The sequence below is a fragment of the Pristis pectinata genome, chromosome 10 (assembly GCF_009764475.1).
Source record: "Pristis pectinata isolate sPriPec2 chromosome 10, sPriPec2.1.pri, whole genome shotgun sequence".
Classification (NCBI taxonomy): Eukaryota; Metazoa; Chordata; class Chondrichthyes; order Rhinopristiformes; family Pristidae; genus Pristis; species Pristis pectinata.
Genome location: NC_067414.1, coordinates 20,471,004 through 20,492,212, shown reverse-complemented (window position 1 = coordinate 20,492,212; position 21,209 = coordinate 20,471,004). Strand labels below are relative to the sequence as shown.

Below are 21,209 nucleotides of genomic sequence, written 5' to 3'. Positions count from 1 at the left end.
TTCCTCTATCTCCCACTGGCTATTGATAGACGAGAATCATTTTAGTGTTTCCAGGAATGGCCACACAAGCTACAAAGATGCAGGTGGTCAGAGAGTCTCAGAGTTGTACAGCACAGAAACTGTGCTTTGGTCCACCACGTCTATGCCAACCTTTATGCCCATCTACACCAGTTCCATTTTTCTGCATAAGATCTCTATGCCTTGTCCATTTAAGTGCCTGTCTAAATGTCTCTTAAATGCAGTGGTTATACCTGACTCCACCACTTCCTCTGCAACGTTCCAGAAATTAACCACTCTGTATAAAAAAAACTTTCTCCTTAGATCCCCATTAAAACTTCTGCTCACCTTAAACCTATGCCCTCTTGTTTCTGAAGCTCCTACCATTGGAAAAAGATTCTGACTATCTCCCTTATCTATGCCTCTTAAAATTTTATATTCCTCTATAGGGTCACCTCTCAGCCTCCTTCACTCCAGAGAAAAACAAACCCATTTCCTATCATTTACTGTAAGTGTCCCAATGACTTCCCAAACTGCATCACCACACAACATGTCAGAATTAAACTGAATCTGCCAAAGCTCCATCCAACTTTCCATCTGATCTATATACTGCTGTTGCTCCTCCTCAGTCAAATTAGTGAGGAATTCCCCCACACAAAGCCACACTGACTATCCCTGATCAGCCCCTGCTCTTCCAAATGTACATGATTCCTATCCCTAAGTATTTTGATTTCTCCAGTCATTTCCCTACCACTGACATAAAACTCACCAGCCTGCAATTACCTGGCTTATCCCTGCTGCCCTTCTTAAATAAAGGAACAACATCAGCTTTCTTTCAGTCTTTGGCATTTCACCTGTGGCCCAACAAAGATGCAGAAATCTCTGTCTGGGCCCCAGCTATCTCCTCTCTTGCTCTTTAGTACTGACCTGCTTCAGACTATTAACATACCCCTTCCTGAACTCACTGTCTTCTGTATTATTCCCCTTGGTGAATACAGGTAAGAAGTATTCATTTAGGACCTCACTCACATTGCCTGGCTCTACACCCTTTGATCCCTAAGGGGACCCACTCCTTCACCGGCTATTCTGTTACTCCTGACATTCTAATGGTATATCTTGGGATTCTCCTTAATCTTACATGGCAATCCTTTTGGCCCTTTTAATTTCTTACATTCTCTCTTACACATTTCACGTCCCTCAAGAGACTCAGTTGATTTCAGTTGTCTATAGTTGCTATATGTTTTTTATCGTTTCCTGATCAAACCTTCAATATCCTTTGTCATCCAAGGTTCCCAAATGTTGCCATCTTTGTCTTTCACCCTTACCAGATCATACTGGGTCTGAACTTTTACTAACTCTTTTTACTCACACTTGTCAGCTGCGATTTTACGCAGAGGCATCTGCTACCCCTCTGCTTTTGCTAGGTCTTCTTTTATGCTATGGAAATCAGCATTCCACCTATTTAGGACCTTAACTTGAGAACCAACCTTATCCCTTTCCATAACTACTTTATGGAAGTAAGATAATTATGGAGAAGGTCTTAGAACCTTGTGAGTTCATGGAAGAGAACAGTGATGTGTTTATGTTCTATGTTCTGAAATATATAGACATTACGAAAGAGGAGGAGTTGGCAGTCTTGAGGTGCATAAAGATGGATAAATCCCCGGGATCTGACCAAGTGTATCCTAGCATGTTGTGGGAAGCAAGGGAAGAAATTGGTGGGGCCCTGGGTAGGGAAGTAGCTATATGGTGTGTCAGTTTCTAAAGCAAATCCCTTAAGTGGCCTCCTGCTGTGAACCGGCAGCCTGCAATCATTGTCCTCGGTAAATTAGATCATTCCCTGTAGAAATTTCATTTTTTTTTCACATAATCAACCACTTGTCCAGCCTCATTTCTTAAATGGAGGTTGTAGCTCCTCTTAGTACGGCAATCTGAATATTGCTTCAGAAAACTTTCCTGGACACAATTAACAAATTTTGCCCCATCTAATCCCTTAGCACTATAGCAGTCCCAATCAAAATTGGAGAAATTAAAATCACCTACTATTACAACAATATTATTCCTACACCTATCTGTGATCTCCCTACTTATTTGCTCTTCTAATTCATGCTGACTACTGGGGGGCCTGTAGTGTAATCCCATCAAATTGATTACCTCCTCCTTTATTTCTAAATTCTACCCATATAGCTTCACTGGATATTCCCGCTGGGATATTTTCTGTAAGTACTGCTGTGATGTTCCCCCTAGTCAATAGTGCAACACCCCTCTTCTCTTACCTCCACCTCTCTCATGCTGGTAGAATTTTTCAAGTGTGTCCTGGAATATTGAGTTGCCAGTCCTGCCAATACCTCAACCATGTTTCCATAATAGCTATATTATCACAATCCCATGTGCCAATTCATGCTGACAGAGTTCATCTGTGAGGTTTCTTGCATTAAAGTAAATGCAGTTTAGCCTGTCAGACCTTCCGCACTCCCTGTCCTGCTCCCACCATGGTCCAAGGCTTTGTGTATAAGATTTGGGACATCATGTTGCAGCAGTACAAAACACTGGTTCGACTGCATTTGGAGTATTGTCAATAGTTCTGGTTACCACACTACAGAAAGGATGTGGTCACAATAGAGATTCACCAGGATGTTGCCTGGAATGGAGGGCTGTGGTTATAAGGATTGGAAAGGCTGGGTTTATTCTCACTGATATGTACGAGGCCGAGGGGTGACCTTATAAAGGTTTATAAAATTATGAGGGACATAGATAAGAGAGATAGAATAATTTTCCTAGACTAGGACAACCTTGAACTAGGGGACACAGGTTTACGGTGAGAGGGAAGAAATTTAGAGGAGATCTGAGGGGTAAGTTCTTCACATAGAGGGTGATGGTAATCTGGAACGAGCTGCCAGAGGAAGTGGTGAAAGAAGATACAATTACAATGTTAAAAGGCATTTGAACAAGTACTTTAGAAAGGAAAGATTTAAAGGATACAGGCCTAATGCAGGCAAATATGATCAGTTTAGAGAGACACCACAGTCGGCATGGACGAAGTGGGCTGAAACGACCTGTTTTTCTGCTGTACGGTCCAGTGATTTTATGAGAATCCAGATAATTGTATGGCTGGAGCAGGAGGGAGGGATTTAGATTCTTGGAGCGTTGAGACTGGTTCATTGGGAAAGGGTACCTGGAAAAAATGGATGCGTTGCATGCAAATAGAAGAGTGTTCCCACTGAGAAGTTGGTTAACACAATGTTTAAGCTGATTGACAGGGGAAAGAGAACTGGAAAATAACGGAAAAGCACAGAACTCAGATCAGGACAGATAACAGTAAAATTAGACATACCAGACTATTGTTTAAGAGAAATGTCAGGAGTAAGATAAATAACCTGGAGGATCATAGAACATACAGGAGGGAACTGAAAATACAGATATGGGAGGCAAGGCAAATTTATGAGAAAAAGTATATAAAGCAACCGAAACTTATAAATAGATAAAATGTAAGAGAAATGTGAATCAAAATTGCAAAAAGAAATCTTGGAAAATGATTTGCAACTTTGCATTTGACTTCACAATGTAAGGGCAGTGGGATGTTACAGAGATAATATTCAAAAGATTGACATCACTAAATCATTAAATTACACTGAATTGGGTGGAATGCAACCTCAGGTGCTGAAAAAAATCAAAGGTGGAATTAATAGAGCCATGAATCACAATCTTCCAATCCCCACGTCAGAAAACCCAGAGTTGCTGATGTTAAACCAAGTAAGTGGAAAGAGATAAACAAAGGATGTAGAGCATGCTGATTAACTTCCAATAACATTAATCTTTTTAATATTTTTCTCTATTTATTGCTGTCCTTTTCAATATAGCCTTCACATGAAACAGTTCCTTTGCAAAGGCAGTTGCAAAGTAATCGTGAAATACTTTGGCTTGAACCTCTTTGTCTACACCATCAGCAGGGACAAACACTTGAACTTGTAAAGGAATTATCACGGAGAGAAATACATGAATCTGTATTTTTAAAGATAAGTTGTGTTGAACTAAGCTGACTTCTTTGCTGAGGCGATAAGCAAGGTTATCCAGGTTGATGTAGGCATGGATCTGATGGAGATAGGGTCAAGTGGCACGGAAACAGGGCCTTCAAGCCCACCAAGTCCATGTGACCATTAAGTACCCATTTATACTAATCCTACCACACTCAAGGCATTAAAACCCCCATGAAAATAGGGGGAAAACGATGGCAAGCTGACTTTGGGTGCCATCTGTGTGGAGTTTGCATGTTCTCCCTGTGAATGCTTGGGTTTCTGTTGAGTGCTCCAGTTTCTTCCCACATCCCAAAGACATGCTGGTGGGTTAATTAGCTCCTGTGAATGACTCTTTGATGTGGGAAGTGGCAAAAAAGTCAGAAGGGAATTAATGGACATGTGTGAAGAAAATAAGTTCCTTGGCTACAGGGAAAGGGGAGGAGGAGGAGGAATGAGATTGATGGGATAGTTTTGCTGAGAGCCAGCACAGACCTCATGAGCTGATTAGCTTCCTCCTGGGTTCCAGTAGATAAATAGGCCAGCAGTGTTAGTGGAGGAACCTTTTTCAGCCTGGGAGATGCCTGGTATTCTCTAGTCAGGGAATCGTAGAGAAATACAGCACGGAAACAGGCCCTTCTGCCCACCATCAACCACTCCATCTCCAATCACCCAGTCATGTCTCCAGTGGTCACTTTTGGGCCCATTACTCTTTCCATTATTCAAACATGACTTAAAGTGGGTGTACAGGACAGCATTATAAAATCTGAAGATGATTAGTGGTTTGACAGAAGGTAAAAAAACAGGATGATGCTGGAGGAACTCATTGTTTTTCATCTAGAGAGTTCCTCCCACATCATCGTGGTTTTCATCTAGATTCCAGCATCTGCAGTCCTTTGTTTCTCTTTGACAGAAGGTAGATTGTGATGGGGATAGTTGTAGACTTCACCATGGCGTACACAGGATGGTGAATTTGACCAAGTGTGGGCAGATAGAGTTCATTGCTGAGATGTGTGAAGTGATGCATTTTGGGAGGACAGGTACAGAAAGGCAGCACAATCTTTTTGTGTGCAACACCATACAATTTTATCAATTTACCTTGAGGTTTTGAGAAGGGCTATTTTGAGGTCAAAGTGCTGTGCTTGAGGTATAAGTGCAGTGGCTTTGACGAGTGAGGCTTTGGCCAAGAGGATGAGTGGTGACAAGGTACAGTGAGTGAAGGTAAGATCTTTCCTTTTTCTTTGAGCTAGTAGTAACTTCAGAGGTGGAATTGGCAGTCAGTGGAGTGGTATGAACACTACAGCACAGTACAGGCCCTTCAGCCCACAATGTTGTGCCAACATTTTATCCTGCTCTAAGATCTACCTAACCCTTCCCTTCCACATAGCTCCCCATTTCTCTATCTAAGAGTCTCTTAAATGTCCCTAATGTATCTGCCCCCACAACCTCTGCAGTCAGTGCGTTCCATGCGCCCACCACTCTGTGTAAAAAACTTACCCCTGACATCCCCCTTATACCTTCTTCCAATCACCTTAAAATTATGTCCCCTCTTGTTTGCCATTGTCGCCCTGGGAAAAAGTCTCTGACTGTCCACGCGATCTATGCCTCTTATCATCTTGTATACGTCTATCAAGTCACCTCTCATCCTCCTTCTCTCCAAAGAGAAAAGCCTTAGCTCACTCAACCTATCCTCATAAGACATGCTCTCCAATCCAGGCAGCATCCTGGTAAATCTCCTCTGCACCCTCTCTAAAGCTTCCACATCCTTCCTATAATGTATGCTCCTCCTGTGAAATGTGGGAGATCAGGGGGAGGTCAAGTGTTCCTGACGACCTTGCAGGAAGTGTGTCCAGGTGCAGATCCTGTCAGATCACGTGGATCAGTGAGCATTTGGACTCACTGAGGTGCGTACAGGAGGCAGGAAGTGTATATAGATAGGAGTTTCAGGGGGATGGTCACACAGCTAGATAGATGGGCGACTGCCAAGAGGGGAAATCAGGTAGTGCCAGAGTGTCTTGTGGCTATTTCCCCCTCAAACATGTGTAGCATTTTGGATACTGTTGGAGGGCGGGGATGGCCTCTCAGGAAAGCAACAGCAGTAGCCAGATCTGGCTCTGTTGTATAGATCAAAGAATAGGCAAGCAATACTGACAGGGGACTCTGTAGTCAGGGGCACTCATAGGTGTTCCTGCAGCCACAAACTAGACTCCAGGATGGTACATAGCCTCCTTGGTGCCAGGGCCAAGGATGTCTCTGAGCGGGCACAGTACATTCTGAAAGAGGAACATGAGCAGTCAAAGGTCGTGGTATCAACGACAAAAGTAGGAAGAGAGATGAGGTCCTGCAAAGGGAATCAAGTGAGTTAGGCAAAAAGTTAAAAAAAAGGACCTCTAGGTTTGTAATCTCAGGATTACTCTCTATGCCACATGCCAGTGTGGCTGGTGTAGGGGGGAAGGCTTCAGATACTTGGATCTCTTCTGAGGCAGGTGGAATCTGTACAAGAAGGACAGGTTGCACCTAAACTGAAGGGGCACGAATATCCTTGCAGGGAGGTTTACGAGTGCTGCTTGGGTAGGTTTAGACTAGTGTGGCAAGGAGTGGATACTGAAGCAAGAGTTCAGCAGGTAGATTGTTTGAGGAGAAGATAGAGGTTCAGTCAAGTAAGTCTAATAGCAATAGCAAACAGGGCCAGGTTAATAAACACACCAGGACTGACAGTCTGAAGTATATTTATTTCAATGCAAGTATTACAGGTGAGGCAGATGAGCTTAGATCCTGGATTAGTACATGGAACTAAGGTGAAGGAAGGGTGGAACTGGCAGCTCACCGTTACAGGGTACAGATGTTTCAGGCATGACAGAGGGGGATGAAACATAAGTGGGGGGGGGAGTGGTGGGGGGTTGCATTACCAATTAGAGACAATGTCATAGTCGCATTTAGTGAGAACGTCTTGGAGGGCTCATCCAGCAAGGCCAAGAACTCAGGAATAAAAAAGGTGCAATCACCATGATGGGGTTATACTATAAGCTTCCGAATAGCTGGTGGGAGGAACACATATGCAGGCAGATCATGGAAAGATGTGAAAACCACAGGGTTGTTGTAGTGATTGTTTTTAACTTCCCCAATACTGACTAAGACTCCATGAGTACTAGGAGCTTAGATGGGACAGAATTTGTTAGGCACATCCAGGGTGGTTTGTTGAAACAATATGCAGATAGTTGAGCTAGGGTAGGGGCCGTACTAGAACTTGTATTGGAGAGTGAGCCTTGCCAGGTGATTGAAGTTTCAGTGGGAGAGCACTTTGGGAACAGTGATCATAATTCCATTAGTTTTCAGATAATTATGGATAAGGATAAGACTGGTTCTTGGGCAAAAGTGCTAAAATGGGGGATGCCTAATTACAACATCATTAGAACTAAGGGAAATAGATTGGAAGAGGCTGTTTGAGAGTAAATCTACATATGACATGTGAAAGTCTTTTAAAGGCCAGCTGGTTGGAGTTCAGGGCCAGCTGATCCTGTGAAGATGAAAGGGAAGGATGGCAACGTTTGAGAACCTTGGATGACGAGAGATTGTCCCAATGCAGGGTTTCGACCTGAAACATCAATAATTCCTTTCCTCCCACAGGTGCTTCTCTACTCCCTGAGTTCCTCCAGCAGATTGTTTGTTGCAAGAGATATTGTAAGTTTAGTTTAGTAGAAAAAAGAAACATATGTAAGGTGTAGGAAGGTGAAATCAGACTAGGCCTTTGAGGAATATAAAGGAAACAAGAAAGAAATTAAACAAGGAATTAGGAGGTCTAAAAGGGGCTATGAAGTGTCCTTGGCAAGTTCGATTAAGGAGAATCCTGAGGATAGATCCACTCAAGAACAATGGAGGGAATTTATGCTTGGAGCCAAAGGAAGTAGGTGAGGTCCTCAGTGGCTAATTTCCATGAATATTCACCAAGGAGAAGGAGATGGATGACGCTGATATTCTAGGACATGTCGACATTAAGAAGGAGGAGAGGTGTGTGTATTGAGAAACATTAAGGTGAATAAGTCCCCAGGGCCTGATGGAGTCTATCCAATGATACTGAAGGGGGCCAGGGAGGAGGTTTCTGCAGTCTTGACAGAGATCTTTGTATCCTCCTTAGCCACAGGTGAGGTTCCAGAAGACTGTGGAATAGCCAATATTTTTCCTTCGCTTAAGGAGGGCAACAGGAACAAACTAGGAAATTATAGGCCCATGAGCATCAGTGATAGGGAAATTATTGGAGAAGTTTCTCAGGGACAGGGTTTACTCGCGTTTGGAAAAACTTATAAGGGTAGTCAGCATGGCTTTGTGTGGGGACGTCCTGTCTCACAAGTTTGAGAGAGTTTTTTGAGGAAGTGACGAAGATGATTGGTTAGAGCAGTGGATGTTGTCTACGTGGACTTCAGTAAGAAGTTCGACAAGGACCTTCATGGTGGGCTAGTCCAAAAGATTAAGTGAAGTGGGATCCATGATCCTATGACCATGGCTTGGTCATAGAAGACAGAGGGTAGTGGTGGAGGGGTGTTTGTGTGACTGGAGATCCGTGACCAGTGGTGTTCCGCATGGATCAGTGCTGGGACTTCTGTTGTTTGTGATATACGTAAGTGATTGGATGAATCGGTGGTCTGATTAGTAAATTGGGAGATGACAGGAAAATTGGTGGAGTTGTGGAGACTGAGGGAGGTTGTCAATTGATACAGCAGGATGTAGATCAGTTGGAAATTTGAGCAGAGAGCTGGCAGATGGAGTTTAATCCGGACAAGTGTGAGGCGATGCATTTTGGTAGGTCAAATGCAAGAGGAAAGATCATTGTTGTACTGAGGGTTCCCGGGATGCAAGTCTACAACTTCCTGAAAGTGGCAACACAAGTAGACAGGGTGGTAAAGAAGGCATATGGCATTCTTGCATGCATCAGTCAGGGCATCGAGTGTAAAAGTCGGGAAGTCACGTTGCAGCAGTATAAAACTTTGGTTAGGCCACATTTGGAGTATTGTGTACAGTTCTGGTCGCCGCATTGCAGGAAGGATGTGGAGAGGATCCAGAAGAGGTTCGGTATTGCCTGGATTAGAGAGTATTACACATAAGGAGAGGTTGGACAAACTTGGATTGTATTAAAGTCATAGAGTTGTACAGCACAGAAAAAGGCCCTTCGGGCCATACTTGTCCATGCCAACCAAGATGTATATTCAACCTAATCCCATTTCCCAGCACTTGGCCCATATCCCTCTAAACTCTTGTCATCCATATAGCTGTCCACATTCTTCTAAATGTATCTAATGTACCCAACTCAACCACTTCCTCTGGCAGCTGGTTCCATTTACCTACCACCTGCTGTGTAAAAAAAAAATTGCCCCTCAGGTTCTTATTAAACCTTTCACCTCTAACCTTAAAACTATGTCATCCTTTCCCTTCCCCACAACATCCTCTTCACCCATGCTCTCCCCCCACCATTCTCTCTGCTAACCCACACCATCCGCTCCCCCATACCATTCCCTTCACCCATCCTCCCCTCTTCCCCATCATCTTCTACCTCTCTGCCATCCTTGCTCTTCTCCCCCTTCCACCACTCAGTTCCTTCCCCTGCCATTCTCTCTCCTGTCTGCCCCGATGTACTCACATATTCACATCCCTCATAATCTCTACTCTCTGCAGTGGACTTGGGCCTTGTGCACAGCCTGTCCTATTACCTTGGTCTTCCTGTGCTGCCAGGAAATGTAGAAGCATCGAATCCTTGCAACACAAGAGGCCATTTGGGCCATAATTCTGTGCTAGCTCCTGGCAGAGCAGTCCATTCAGTGCCATTGCCCACTCTTCCTCCTCAGATCCTGTGAATGATTTTCTAATTGATGTGAGGGTTTGATGGAGATAAATGGTTCCCTCTGATGTGCAAATCAGTAAGCAAAGGTAGTGGGGAGAACTATATGTTTTTCACTCCTAGGGTTTTTGTGAAATGCTCTGGCTGAAAATATGGTGGAAGCTGATTCCATAAATAATTTTGATGATTGGATAGGTAATTGAATTTAAAGGATTATATCTGCTTAAAAGAGCAGAATATTGGAATCTTAACCTTGGGCTGTGGGCATTCCAATGTAACCTGATTCTTTGAAATGGATATGAAACCGCACCAAATGATTGTGGAAGATATGAACGTGAGTAGTTTGGGTGTAGCCCACTGAGATTTAATGTACCCTCATCCTCAACAACTGGGTTTGCTTCATCATGCACGAACTGCTCTGTTAATATTTGTGTAACAGGAACACCAGTTCTAAGTTTCAGTCATCTTTGTTTGGGATACAATTTGGACATTGTTATAGCAATACCACAACAACTTTCCACATATCAGAGGCTCTTGTGGAGCTTTCTAGAAACACTAGAAATAGTGATAAAAATAAAGTGAAAGAATAGAAAATGCATGTAAAGTATCAGCGATCAATATGTTTGCAGTCACTGTGGTATATTGTCCCTACATTAGGCTTTCAGTCTTTGCCTGAATCATCTTTTTCTCCAACTTTGGCAAGTTAGAAGACAAAATAAGCAACAGTTGGTCTGTCAAGCATCATCCAAACTCTTATTTTCTGTTTCTACTGTTATTGAATGAACCTAAAATGTTCTGAGATGTTTCAAAGTGACTATTTGTCAACAGAGGCTAGAGTGAAGAAGTCCAGGAACGCCATTCAGAGAAGCACCGAGACTGGCATGGCAGTGGAAATGCGACGCATGACACGGCAGGCCAGCCGGGAGTCCACCGATGGGAGCATGAACAGCTACAGCTCCGAAGGAAAGTAAGTACACTAAATTGCCTTAGGATGCTCTACCGTAGGTGGGATCCAAAGCAACTGATCATGGGAAACAGGATACATCAGTCACTGCTACCTCACATTGTAGGGACGTCTTTACACAAAGATGAAAAAGATACAATTCTTATTTCAGAATCATAGAAATTTACAGTACAGAAGGAAGCCATTTGGCCTATCACATTTGTGCTGGTTGTGAAGGAGCTAAATAGGCTAATCGCACTTAAAGTCATAGAGCCATACAGCACAGAAATAGGCCCTTCAGCACAACTGGTCCATGCCGAAAAAATTCGCATCTAAGCTAGTCCCATTTGCCCACGTTTGGTCTATATCCTTCTAAACCTTTCCTATCCATGGACCTGTCCAAGTACCTCTTAAATATTGTTAATGTACCTGCTTCAACCACTTCCTCTGGCAGCTCGTTCCATGTACTGATTACCCTGGGTGAAAAAGTTGCCCCTCAGGTTCCTATTAAATTGCTCCCCTCCCACCTTAAACCTATGCCCTCTAGTTCTTGATTCCCCAACCCTTGGAAAAAGACTGTACCCATTGATCCTGTCTAAGCTCCTCATGATTTTGTACACCTCTATAAGATCACCCCTTATTCTCCAATGTTCCAGTGAAAACAGTCCCAAACTGCTCAACCTCAGTCCATAACTCAGGCCCTCAATTCCTGGCAACATCTTCGTAAACCTCCTGTGCACTCTTTCCAGCTTAATGGCATTTTTCCAATAGCACGGTGACCAAAACTGAACATAATATTCCAAATGCAGCCTCACCAACGTCTTGTACAACTGCAACATAACATCCCAACTTCTATACTCAATGCCCTGACTGATGAAGGCCAGCATGCCAAAAGCCTTCTTCACCACCCTGTGTACCTGCGACACCACTTTCAGGGAACCAATTATTTGTACTCCTAGATATCTGTTCTACAACACTCCCCAGGGCCCTACCATTGACTGTGTATGCCCGACCCTGATTTGTCTTCCCAAAATGCAACACCTCACAATTAAACTCCTTTTGCCATTCCTCAGCCCACTTACCCAGCTGATCAAGATCCCTCTGTAAATCCTGATAACCATCTTCACTGTCAATGACACCACTTATTTTAGTGTCATCTGCAAACTTAATAACCATGCCTTGTACATTTGCATCCAACTCATTGATATAGATGACGAATAGTAATGGACCTATCAAAGACCCCTGGGGAACACCACTAGTCACGGGCCTCCAGTCTGAGAAACAACCTTCCACCATCACCCTCTGCCTCCTTCCATCAAGCCAATTGTGTATCCAATTAGGTAGCTGTCCCTGGATCCCATGTGATCTAACTTTTCATAGCAGCCTGCCATGCGGAACCTTATCAAAGGCCTTACTCTAGTCCGCATAGACTATATCGACTACCCTGCCCTCATTGACCTTCTTAGTTACTTCTTCAAAACACTCAGTCAACTCCGTGTGACATTATCTCCCACACACAAAGCCGTGCTAACTATCCCTAATCCACCCTGTCTTTCCAATTGCTTGTATATCGTTTCGCTCAGAATCCCCTCTAGTAACTTACCTACCACAGATGTTAGGCTTACTGGTCTATCGTTATGAGGTTTTTCTTTGCAGCCCTTTATAAATAAAGGCACAACATTAGCCACCCTCCAGTCTTACAGCACTCAGCACTTCATCCATCATTAACAATGATGCATATATCTCAGCCAGGGCTCCCACAATTTTTCTCTAGCTTCCTGATCAGGCCCTGGAGATTTGTCTGCCTTCATATGCTTTAAGACATACAGTACCTCCTCCACTGTAATGCGGACTGCCCCCAAGACATCTCCATTAACTATTTCAAGGTCCGAAGACTTCATGTCCTTCTCCCCGGTAAAAACAGAGGAGAAATACTCATTGAGGACCTCGCCCACACAAAGATGTCCACTTTGGTTTTTTATGGGCCCTATTCTCCCTCTAGTTACTCTTTTTCCCTTAATATACTTAAAAATTTCTTTGGATTCTCCTTAATCTTCTCCGCCAAAGCTATCTCATGCCCTCTTTTTGCCCTTCTGATTTCCTTCTTGAGTACACTCCTGCATCCTCTCTACTCCTCCAGGGATTCACTTGATCCCAGCGCCTGTACCTGACCCATGCCTCCTTCTTTTGCCTGACCAGAGCCTTAATATCCCTCATCATCCAAGATTCCCTACTCCTGTCAGCCTTGCCCTTCACTCACACAGGAACATGCAGATCTTGAATTCTTGACATCTCACTTTTAAAAGCCTCCCACTTGCCAGACAAGCCTTTGCCTGCAAACAACCTACTCCAATCAACTTTTGCAAGTTCCTACCTAATACCATCAAAATTTGCCTTGCCCCAGTTTAGATCTTCTGCTTGTGGACCAGATCTGTCCCTTTCCATAACTAATTTAAAACTAATAGAACAATGATCACTGGTCCCAAAGTGATCCCCACTGTCATCTCAGTCACTTGCCCTGCCCTATGCTCAAGAATAGGTCAAGCTTTTCCCTCTCCCTCGTAGGGCCTTCTATACATTGCTTGAGAAAACTTTCCTGAATACATTTAACAAATTCCACCCCATCTAAGCCCTTAGCACTATGTCAGTCCCAGTCTATATTAGGAAAGTGAAACCCCCCCCACTATGACAACCCTTTTATTCTTGCAACCTTCTGCAATCACCCTTTATATTTGTTCCTCTAATTTCCGTTGACTATTTGGGAGCCTATAGTACAATACCAACAAAGTGACCAACCCCTTCTTATTTCTTAGCTTCATCCATAAAGCCTCACTGGATGATCCCTCAGTAATTTCATCTCTGACTATTGCCATGGAGTTCTCCTTGATCAGAAATGCAACACCCCCTCCTATCTTTCCTCCACCTCTATCCCACCTATAACACCTGTACCCTGGAGCATTTAGCTGTCAGTCCTGTCCTTCCCTTAGCCATGTTTCTGAGGAGTTTGTACATTCTCCCCATGTCTGCAGGGGTTTCCTCCGGGTGCTCCGGTTTCTTCCCACATTCCAAAGACTTACGGGTTAGGAAGTTGTGGGCATGCTATGTTGGTGCCGGAAGCGTGGCGACACTTGTGGGCTGCCCACAGAACATTCTAGCAAAAGATGCATTTCATTGTGTGTTTTGATGTACATGTGACTAATAAAGATATCTTATATTATCTTACAATGGCTATAATATCTCAGTCCCACGTAGCTATCCATGCCCTGAGTTCATCTGCCTTACCTGTCAGCCCTCTTGTACTAAAATAAATGCAATTTAATCCAACAGTCTCTCTCACTCCCTGCCAAACTGCTGACTGTCTCATCTACTGATCTGCAAAGTTAATCATGCCACCTACGTTCCATCCAAAATGTTAATAAAATATGACAAACAGCAGGGGACCCAGCACCAATCCCTGCCCACACCATTGGTCAAGCCTCCAATATGAAAAACAAACCTCTGACTCCTTCCACAAGTCAATCTTGTATCCAATTAGCCAGGTCACCCTAAATTCCATGTGATCTATCCTTCTGGACCAGCCTACCATTCAGGACCTTGTCAAAGGCCTTGCTAAAGTCTATGTGACCAAGTCTATCACCCTGCCCTCATCAATCCTCTTGGTCATTTCTTCAGAAAACACAATCAAATGTGTGACATTCGATTTCCCATGGACAAAACCATGTTAACTATCCTTAATCAGTCACCTTTTCAAATGCAGATAGATCCTGTCTTTCAGAATCCTCTCCAGTAACTTTTCCACCACTGATATTCAGCTTACTGGCCTGTAGTTCCCTGGCTTGTCATAGAGTTATTGAGGAAATTTTGGCCCAACTCATCCATGCTGACTGACCAAGGTGCCCACCTAAGGTCGTTCCATTTGCCCACATTTGGCCCATATCCCTCCAAACCTTTCCTATCCATGTACTTATCCAAATGTCTATTAAATGTTGTTATTGTACCTGCCTCAACTGTTTCCTCTGGCAGCTACGCACTGCCCTCTGTGTGAAGTTGCCCCTCAGGTACCTTTTAAATCTTTCCCCTCTCATCTACAACCTATGCCCTCTCATTTTGTTTCCCTCTCCCTTGTCCTTGCAGCCCTTCTTAAATAAAGGCACAGGGCACCAATGCTCCTCTGCATTCTTTCCAATGCTTCCATATCCTTCCTATAATGAGGCAACCAGATCTGGACATAGTACTCTAAGTGTGGTCTAACCAGAGTTTTGTAGAGCTGCATCATTACCTCACAGCTCTTAAACTCAATCCTACAATTTATGAAAGCCAACCCAGTCAGTGCTTGGTCTCACCGATGTAGAGGAGGTCACATTGGGAGCTCTGAATGTAGTAGACAAGGTTGGAGGCTGTTTAGGTCCCTGGATGGTGGTGAGGGAGGAGGTGTAAGAACAAGTGTTACGCCTCCTGCAATTGCAGGGTTAAGTGCCTCGGGAGGGGGAGGGATGGGTGGGGAAGGATGAGCGGACCATGGAGTCACAGAGGGAGCGGTCACTGCAGAAGGCTGGAAGGGGTAGGGAGGAGAAGATGTGGCTGGTGGTGGGATCTTGTTGCAGCTGGCGGAAATGACAAAGGATGATGTTCTGGATGCAGAGGCTCGTAGCGTGAAAGGTGAGGACTAGGGGAACTCCATCTCTGTTCTGTCCATGGGGGGAGGTGGGATGAGAGCGGAAGTACAAAACCCAGGGGGGATGCGAGAGTGGGACAGTGTGTCTCCATTTATCATTAACAGCCTTGATATTTCAGATGCTCTTCTGACTCCCCTCCCCCACCCTATAAGCTTCAGCTTGTTCTCAGTACACTTGCACACATTCCACTTTATTCTCCCTTGGCATATATCACATATATCCTTCGTGGTCTCTGGTCCTTCAGCACATTAGATTTAAAGTCCTCATCCTTGTGTTTAAATCACTCTCAGTTTTATTCCTTGCTCCAGTTCAGTGACCTATGCCCACCCCAACACTGTTCCTCTCACTCAGGCCTCTTGACCATCTGTCCATTCTTTGGCTGTTTGTTCTGCCTCTCGTCTCTTACCTTCAGGCACAGTAGTGTAGCAGTTAGTGTAACGCTATTACAGTGCCAGCAACCCGGGTTTAATTCCGGCCACTGTCTGTAAGGAGTTTGTACGTTCTCCCCATGTCTGCATTCCTCCGAGTGCTCCGGTTTCCTCCCACATACGAAAGACGTACAGGTTAGGAAGTTGTGGGCATGCTATGTTGGCTCCGGAAGCATGGCGACACTTGTGGGCTGCTCCCAGAACACTTGACACAAAAAGATGCATTTCACTGTGTGTTTCGATGTACATGAGACTAGTAAAGATATCTCATCAGTAACCACCTCAGGAAGTGCTGAGAAACAGAAGGACCTTGGTGTACAGGTCCAAGGATCCCACAGGTGGCAGCAAAGATGAGATGGTTCAAAAGGCAGACAAGACACTTGACTTCATTAGCCAGGGCACAGAATATAAAAGCAGAAAGGTTACAGTACAACTCTACAAAACATTACATGAAAACCAAAAAAAGTGAAGTAAAAAAAGTGCTGGAAACACTGAGTAGATCAGGCAGCATCTGTGGGGAAAGAAACAGAGTTAACATTTCAGGTTGAAGACCATTTGGCAGACCCATAGTTGACTGAGAACTTGACTGCATCTCATCAATTTTCCCAATCTCTGCTCTAATCTGCCCTCCTGATGAAGTTTGGATGAATGGTCTTTCACTTGAAATATTCACTCTGTTTCTCTTTTAACAGATGCTGCCTGATCTGCTGAGTGTACCCACATTTTATTGTATTAAGTATTAATTAAGCCACAGCTGGAGTACTGTGTGCTGTTCTGGTCACCACACCATAGGAAGGATATGACTGCACTGGAGAAGGTGCAGAAGAGATTCACCAGGATGTTGCCTGAAATTGAATGTTTCATCTATGAGGAGTGATTGGATAACCTCGGTTTGTTTTCCTTGGAGTAAAACAGGGGATCTTGGAAGGAAAATAATTTTGAGTGAAAATATCTGAAATGCTGAAGATTGAACCAGTCCAGGTGGTGCAGGATTGGAAATCAGGAAGTGGGTAACCATCCATCCTGTGCTGACTGTGAATCCCCTTCTCACTGGGAGTGTCCAATGATCAAGCAGTAATGTGACTGTTAATGTTCATTCTTCTAACTGCTGTTGTCTGCTCTAGTTTATTCCCTGGGATGAGATTAGGTGCCGACAGTCAATTCAGCGACTTTCTTGATGGGCTGGGACCTGCGCAACTTGTTGGAAGACAAACATTAGCAACACCAGCCATGGGTAAGTGACGAGTTACTAGAATTACACACAGATAACTTATCAAGCTTTTAAGCACAGTTCATTGGAGCACTTTGGGAAAGCCAACTGTTTTAATCAACAGGGAATCAGTTATTGCATGCAACAAACAATCTGCTGGAAGAACTCAGCGGGTCAAACAGTATCTGTGGGAGGAAAAGAACTGTTGACGTTTCAGGCAGGGTTTTGACGTGAAGTATCGACAGTTCCTTTCTTCCCACAGATGCTGCTCAACCCGCTGAGTTCCTCCAGCAGGTTGTTTGTTGCTTCAGATTCCAGCATCTGCAACCTCTTGTGTCTCCATCAGTAACTGCATCATCAGCTCAGCAACCTTTACTGTTTAGGCAGAGAAAAATTAATCTATACAGGTTTATTTTAACATAATACAATTCTTCAAATGTAGTATTATGTTCTTTTATTATTATCATTGTCTTTGTACTTGAGAGAGGTATATATCTGGTTGCCCATTGCAACAGGCAAAGGGGGCAATGGAATTTCTTAATATCATTCTGGGCTCTCATTGCAAAACTTTTCATGCAAATGTGCTTTCAATTTAAATGATCCCAGTTCAGATTTGAGTGAAAACGTCTGTGGAATTTATTTTGCACAAACTTCAATCAAACAACCACCATTTAAAAATGATAAAGTGCGACAGATGCCGCTCAAAGTGACAGGGAGCTCCCCATCCTGCAAACCATTTGAAATCAGGGCTTGTGCTGTTCACTCACAAGTATCGGTTTTACAGTGGGGTGACTGTTCGTCATACAGGGCCTCACTGTGAGGAGCCATCCAGCTGTGGAAAATGGGAAGAACTAAACTAGCTAATGCCATTTTTATCCCCACTCTCTATTGCCAGTGGTGTTGGGAGCTGGCTGGGCAGGAGCAGGTCATGCTTCGCCTGGCCATGACTAATCAGGCACTGTAGGTCAGACAGCAGAAGGTACATCAGCATTGGTCACACCATGGCCCTGCAGCACACACTCAGAGCAGCTGGGCACTTACTCAGAGGGCAGTGAGCTGGGCCCAGGTGTCTGTGAGTTCCACCATTGTCACACCACTCTCTTGAGCAACCCCTTTCGCTTTCCCTGCTGTCAGCTCACATTCCCACAGCCTCCAGCAAGCAAGAGGTGAGCGAGCATCTGTTATGATGCAAGGAACTGTGTGACAGATGTCCGCAGTCATTCAGCACAGAAACCACAACCTGTGGATTGGTTGCTGTTTCCACAAAATCCTCCAAATTTGCTGAGGGATAAGTGAACAAATGTCACCTGCCTCCGTCAGGGTAAAAAATGGCCGTGACGATGAGACTTTCCTTCTGGCCATACCCAGTTATCTCTTCAGGAAGTGAAAGCTTCAGTTATTCTTGTAGTTTCCTGTGCATTCAGGGGAGCCTGTAGTGTCACTTGGCTGCAGTCCTTCGCTCTCAAGAGCCCTGTCCTTACCAGCTCATTGCCCACTGTCCACAGCTCCCTGCCCACAGTCCACAGCTCACTGTCCACAGCTCCCTGCCCACAGTCCACAGCTCACTGTCCACAGCCCCCTGCCCACAGTCCACAGCTCACTGTCCACAACACACAGCTCACTGCCCAGTCCACAGCTCCCTGCCCACAGCCCACAGTCCACAGCTCCCTGCCGACAGTCCACAGCGCCCTGCCTACAGTCCACAGTCCACAGCCCCATGCCCACAGCTCCCTGCCCAATCCACAGCTCCCTGCCCACAGTTCACAGTCCACAGCTCCCTGCCCTCAGTCCACAGCTCCCTGCCCACAGTTCACAGCTCCCTGCCCACTGCCACTGCTCAGGGAATAGGGCATAAAGCAGGGAGGATCAGTGACCTCTGCAGTGCCATAGTACCCAACTGGAAGCGCTGGCAGAGATCAGTGTGGGGAATTTCGCCTATCAAAGCAGAAGATACTGGAACTACTCAGTAATGTGGGGACAAGTTTTGGAGAGTGTTAATTTATTTAACATTGTTCATAATTTTATCTTTTTTTCCCTTACACAAACATTTATTTGAAGCAAGAGCCTGGGGACAGGGGTTGGGGACAGGCCTTAGACCTATTCCAGGAGTCCAGCAGACCACTCGACCAGGATTCCCTACCCTGGACCACACTGAGAGAAGCCGGGCACTGGACACGCTGGGAGAGGCCCCACACTGGGCCTTACTGAGCCACACTGGTGAGCTGGAACCATACATCTCAGTAGAAGAGTGTGGATGGGACCATGCTAGGGGATAGAGCATGGTCCACATGGAGGTCAGACTCAGGGGATGATCTGCACCCACGGGCGTGGAGGTGAATGATGAACATTTTCAGGTCAAATGTGAACTGTTCCTCATTGAGATCGACTTTCATCTACATAATGCTTTTATCACCAGTATAAAATAAGAAACATAACAGCCAGTTTTTATACAGCAGCTCCCACAAACACTAATGTAATGTCCAGATGGACTGATTTTTAGTTTTGTTGATTGAAAATTAAAAGTAGATTCACCGGCTGTCTTCCAGAGATGCACCTAAATCCAGCTGAGTGAGGTGATGGGCCCTCGGTTTAAGGTTTCATCCAAAAGATGGCACATCCATCAGTGCGGCATTCACTCAGGAGTGCACTGGGGCATTGGGCCAAATCTGTGTTCTCCCGTCTCCAGAGCCACAACTTTCTGAGTTCTTTCCAGCATAAAAAAAAGTGTGAAGGAGTCCCCTTTCAGGGTGAAGAAAGGTCGTTCAGGGCAAAATCACTGCTGCTGATTGAAAGGTTCCTGATACAGAGGTGACCTTTGGAGTTCTTCTGAGTTTAGAAGAATGAGAGACCAGGCAGTCTACCCCTGCTTCTATTTTCTTGTGTTCTTGTGTGATCTGATTTTGGTTGAAGGATCTGTTCCTGGGTGAAAGATGTTCTGTTCTGGAGTGGGGTCATTTGGTATTTCATAACTTCCTTGCTGAGCTGAATCATTATGTTTCTCAGGCTGTCTTTTCTGCTTATTTTGCCTCTCTTCTTGTTTGCAACCTGATAATGAGAATTGGGGTCTCCAACGCTCTAAGCATTCTGTTGTTCTTCTTTGAAATTTCCTGTGTTTTCTCAGGTGACATTCAGATTGGGATGCTGGACCGGAAAGGACAGATGGAAGTTGAAGTAATCCGAGCACGAGGCCTCAGTCAAAAACCAGGTTCTAAGTCACTCCCTGGTAAGTCAGCAATGTACCTCATCTTTGGTACGCTCTTTTATTAGTTCAGACTTCTCCAAGTTACTTTGAATTTTTTTCCACAGTTATTGGTATTGGTATTGGTATTGGTTTATTATTGTCACGTGTACCGAGGTACTGTGAAAAACTTGTCTTGCATACTGATCATACAGGTCAATTCATTACACAGTGCAGTTACATTGAGTTCACAAGATCACAAGACAAGGGAGCAGAAGTAGGCCATTTGGCCCATCGAGTCTGCTCCAAAGAAAAGGGGAAAAAAAGGAAAAGAATGAGAAATGGGGGGGGGCAATGAAAAAAAAACTATTCTAACCCCAATTTCCGGCCTTATCCCCATATCCCTTGATACCTTGACTAATTAGATATCTATCTATCTCCTCCTTAAACGCCTCCAGTGATCTACCCTCCACTGCTGTACGTGGCAAGGAATTCCATAAATTCACTACCCTCTGGCTAAAGAAATTTCTCCTCATCTCTGTTTTGAACCTGTACCCTCTAATTCTAAGATTGTGCCCTCTGGTCCTGGACTCACCCACCAAGGGAAACAGCTTGGCCACATCTACTCTGTCCAGTCCTTTCAACATTTTAACTGTTTCTATGAGGTCCCCTCTCATTCTTCTGTATTCCAGTGAGCACAGTCCAAGAGCCGACAAACGCTCATCATATGTAAGCCCTTTCATTCCGGGAATCATCCTCGTAAGTCTCCTCTGAACCCTCTCCAACATCAGCACATCCTTCCTAAGATATGGAGTTACTGCAGAGTGCATTGAGGTAGTACAGGTAAAAACAATAACAGTACAGAGTAAAGTGTCACAACTACAGAGAAAGTGCAGCGCAGGTAGACAATAAGGTGCAAGGTCACAACAAGGTA

The 21,209-nt window shown here is 44.5% G+C and overlaps 1 protein-coding gene across 18 annotated transcripts in view; it reads left to right on the top strand.

Annotated features, from left to right (window-relative positions):
- Window positions 1-21,209, top strand: part of LOC127575471 (regulating synaptic membrane exocytosis protein 1-like) — a 587,418-nt gene that overhangs the window by 555,473 nt on the left and 10,736 nt on the right. For all 18 annotated transcript variants that reach the window (XM_052025399.1, XM_052025392.1, XM_052025387.1 and 15 more), the window contains 3 exons: window positions 10,669-10,807; window positions 17,012-17,121; window positions 20,219-20,320. In XM_052025399.1, coding sequence (XP_051881359.1) covers window positions 10,669-10,807; window positions 17,012-17,121; window positions 20,219-20,320 — 351 coding nt within the window. The remainder of the gene's footprint in view (window positions 1-10,668; window positions 10,808-17,011; window positions 17,122-20,218; window positions 20,321-21,209) is intronic.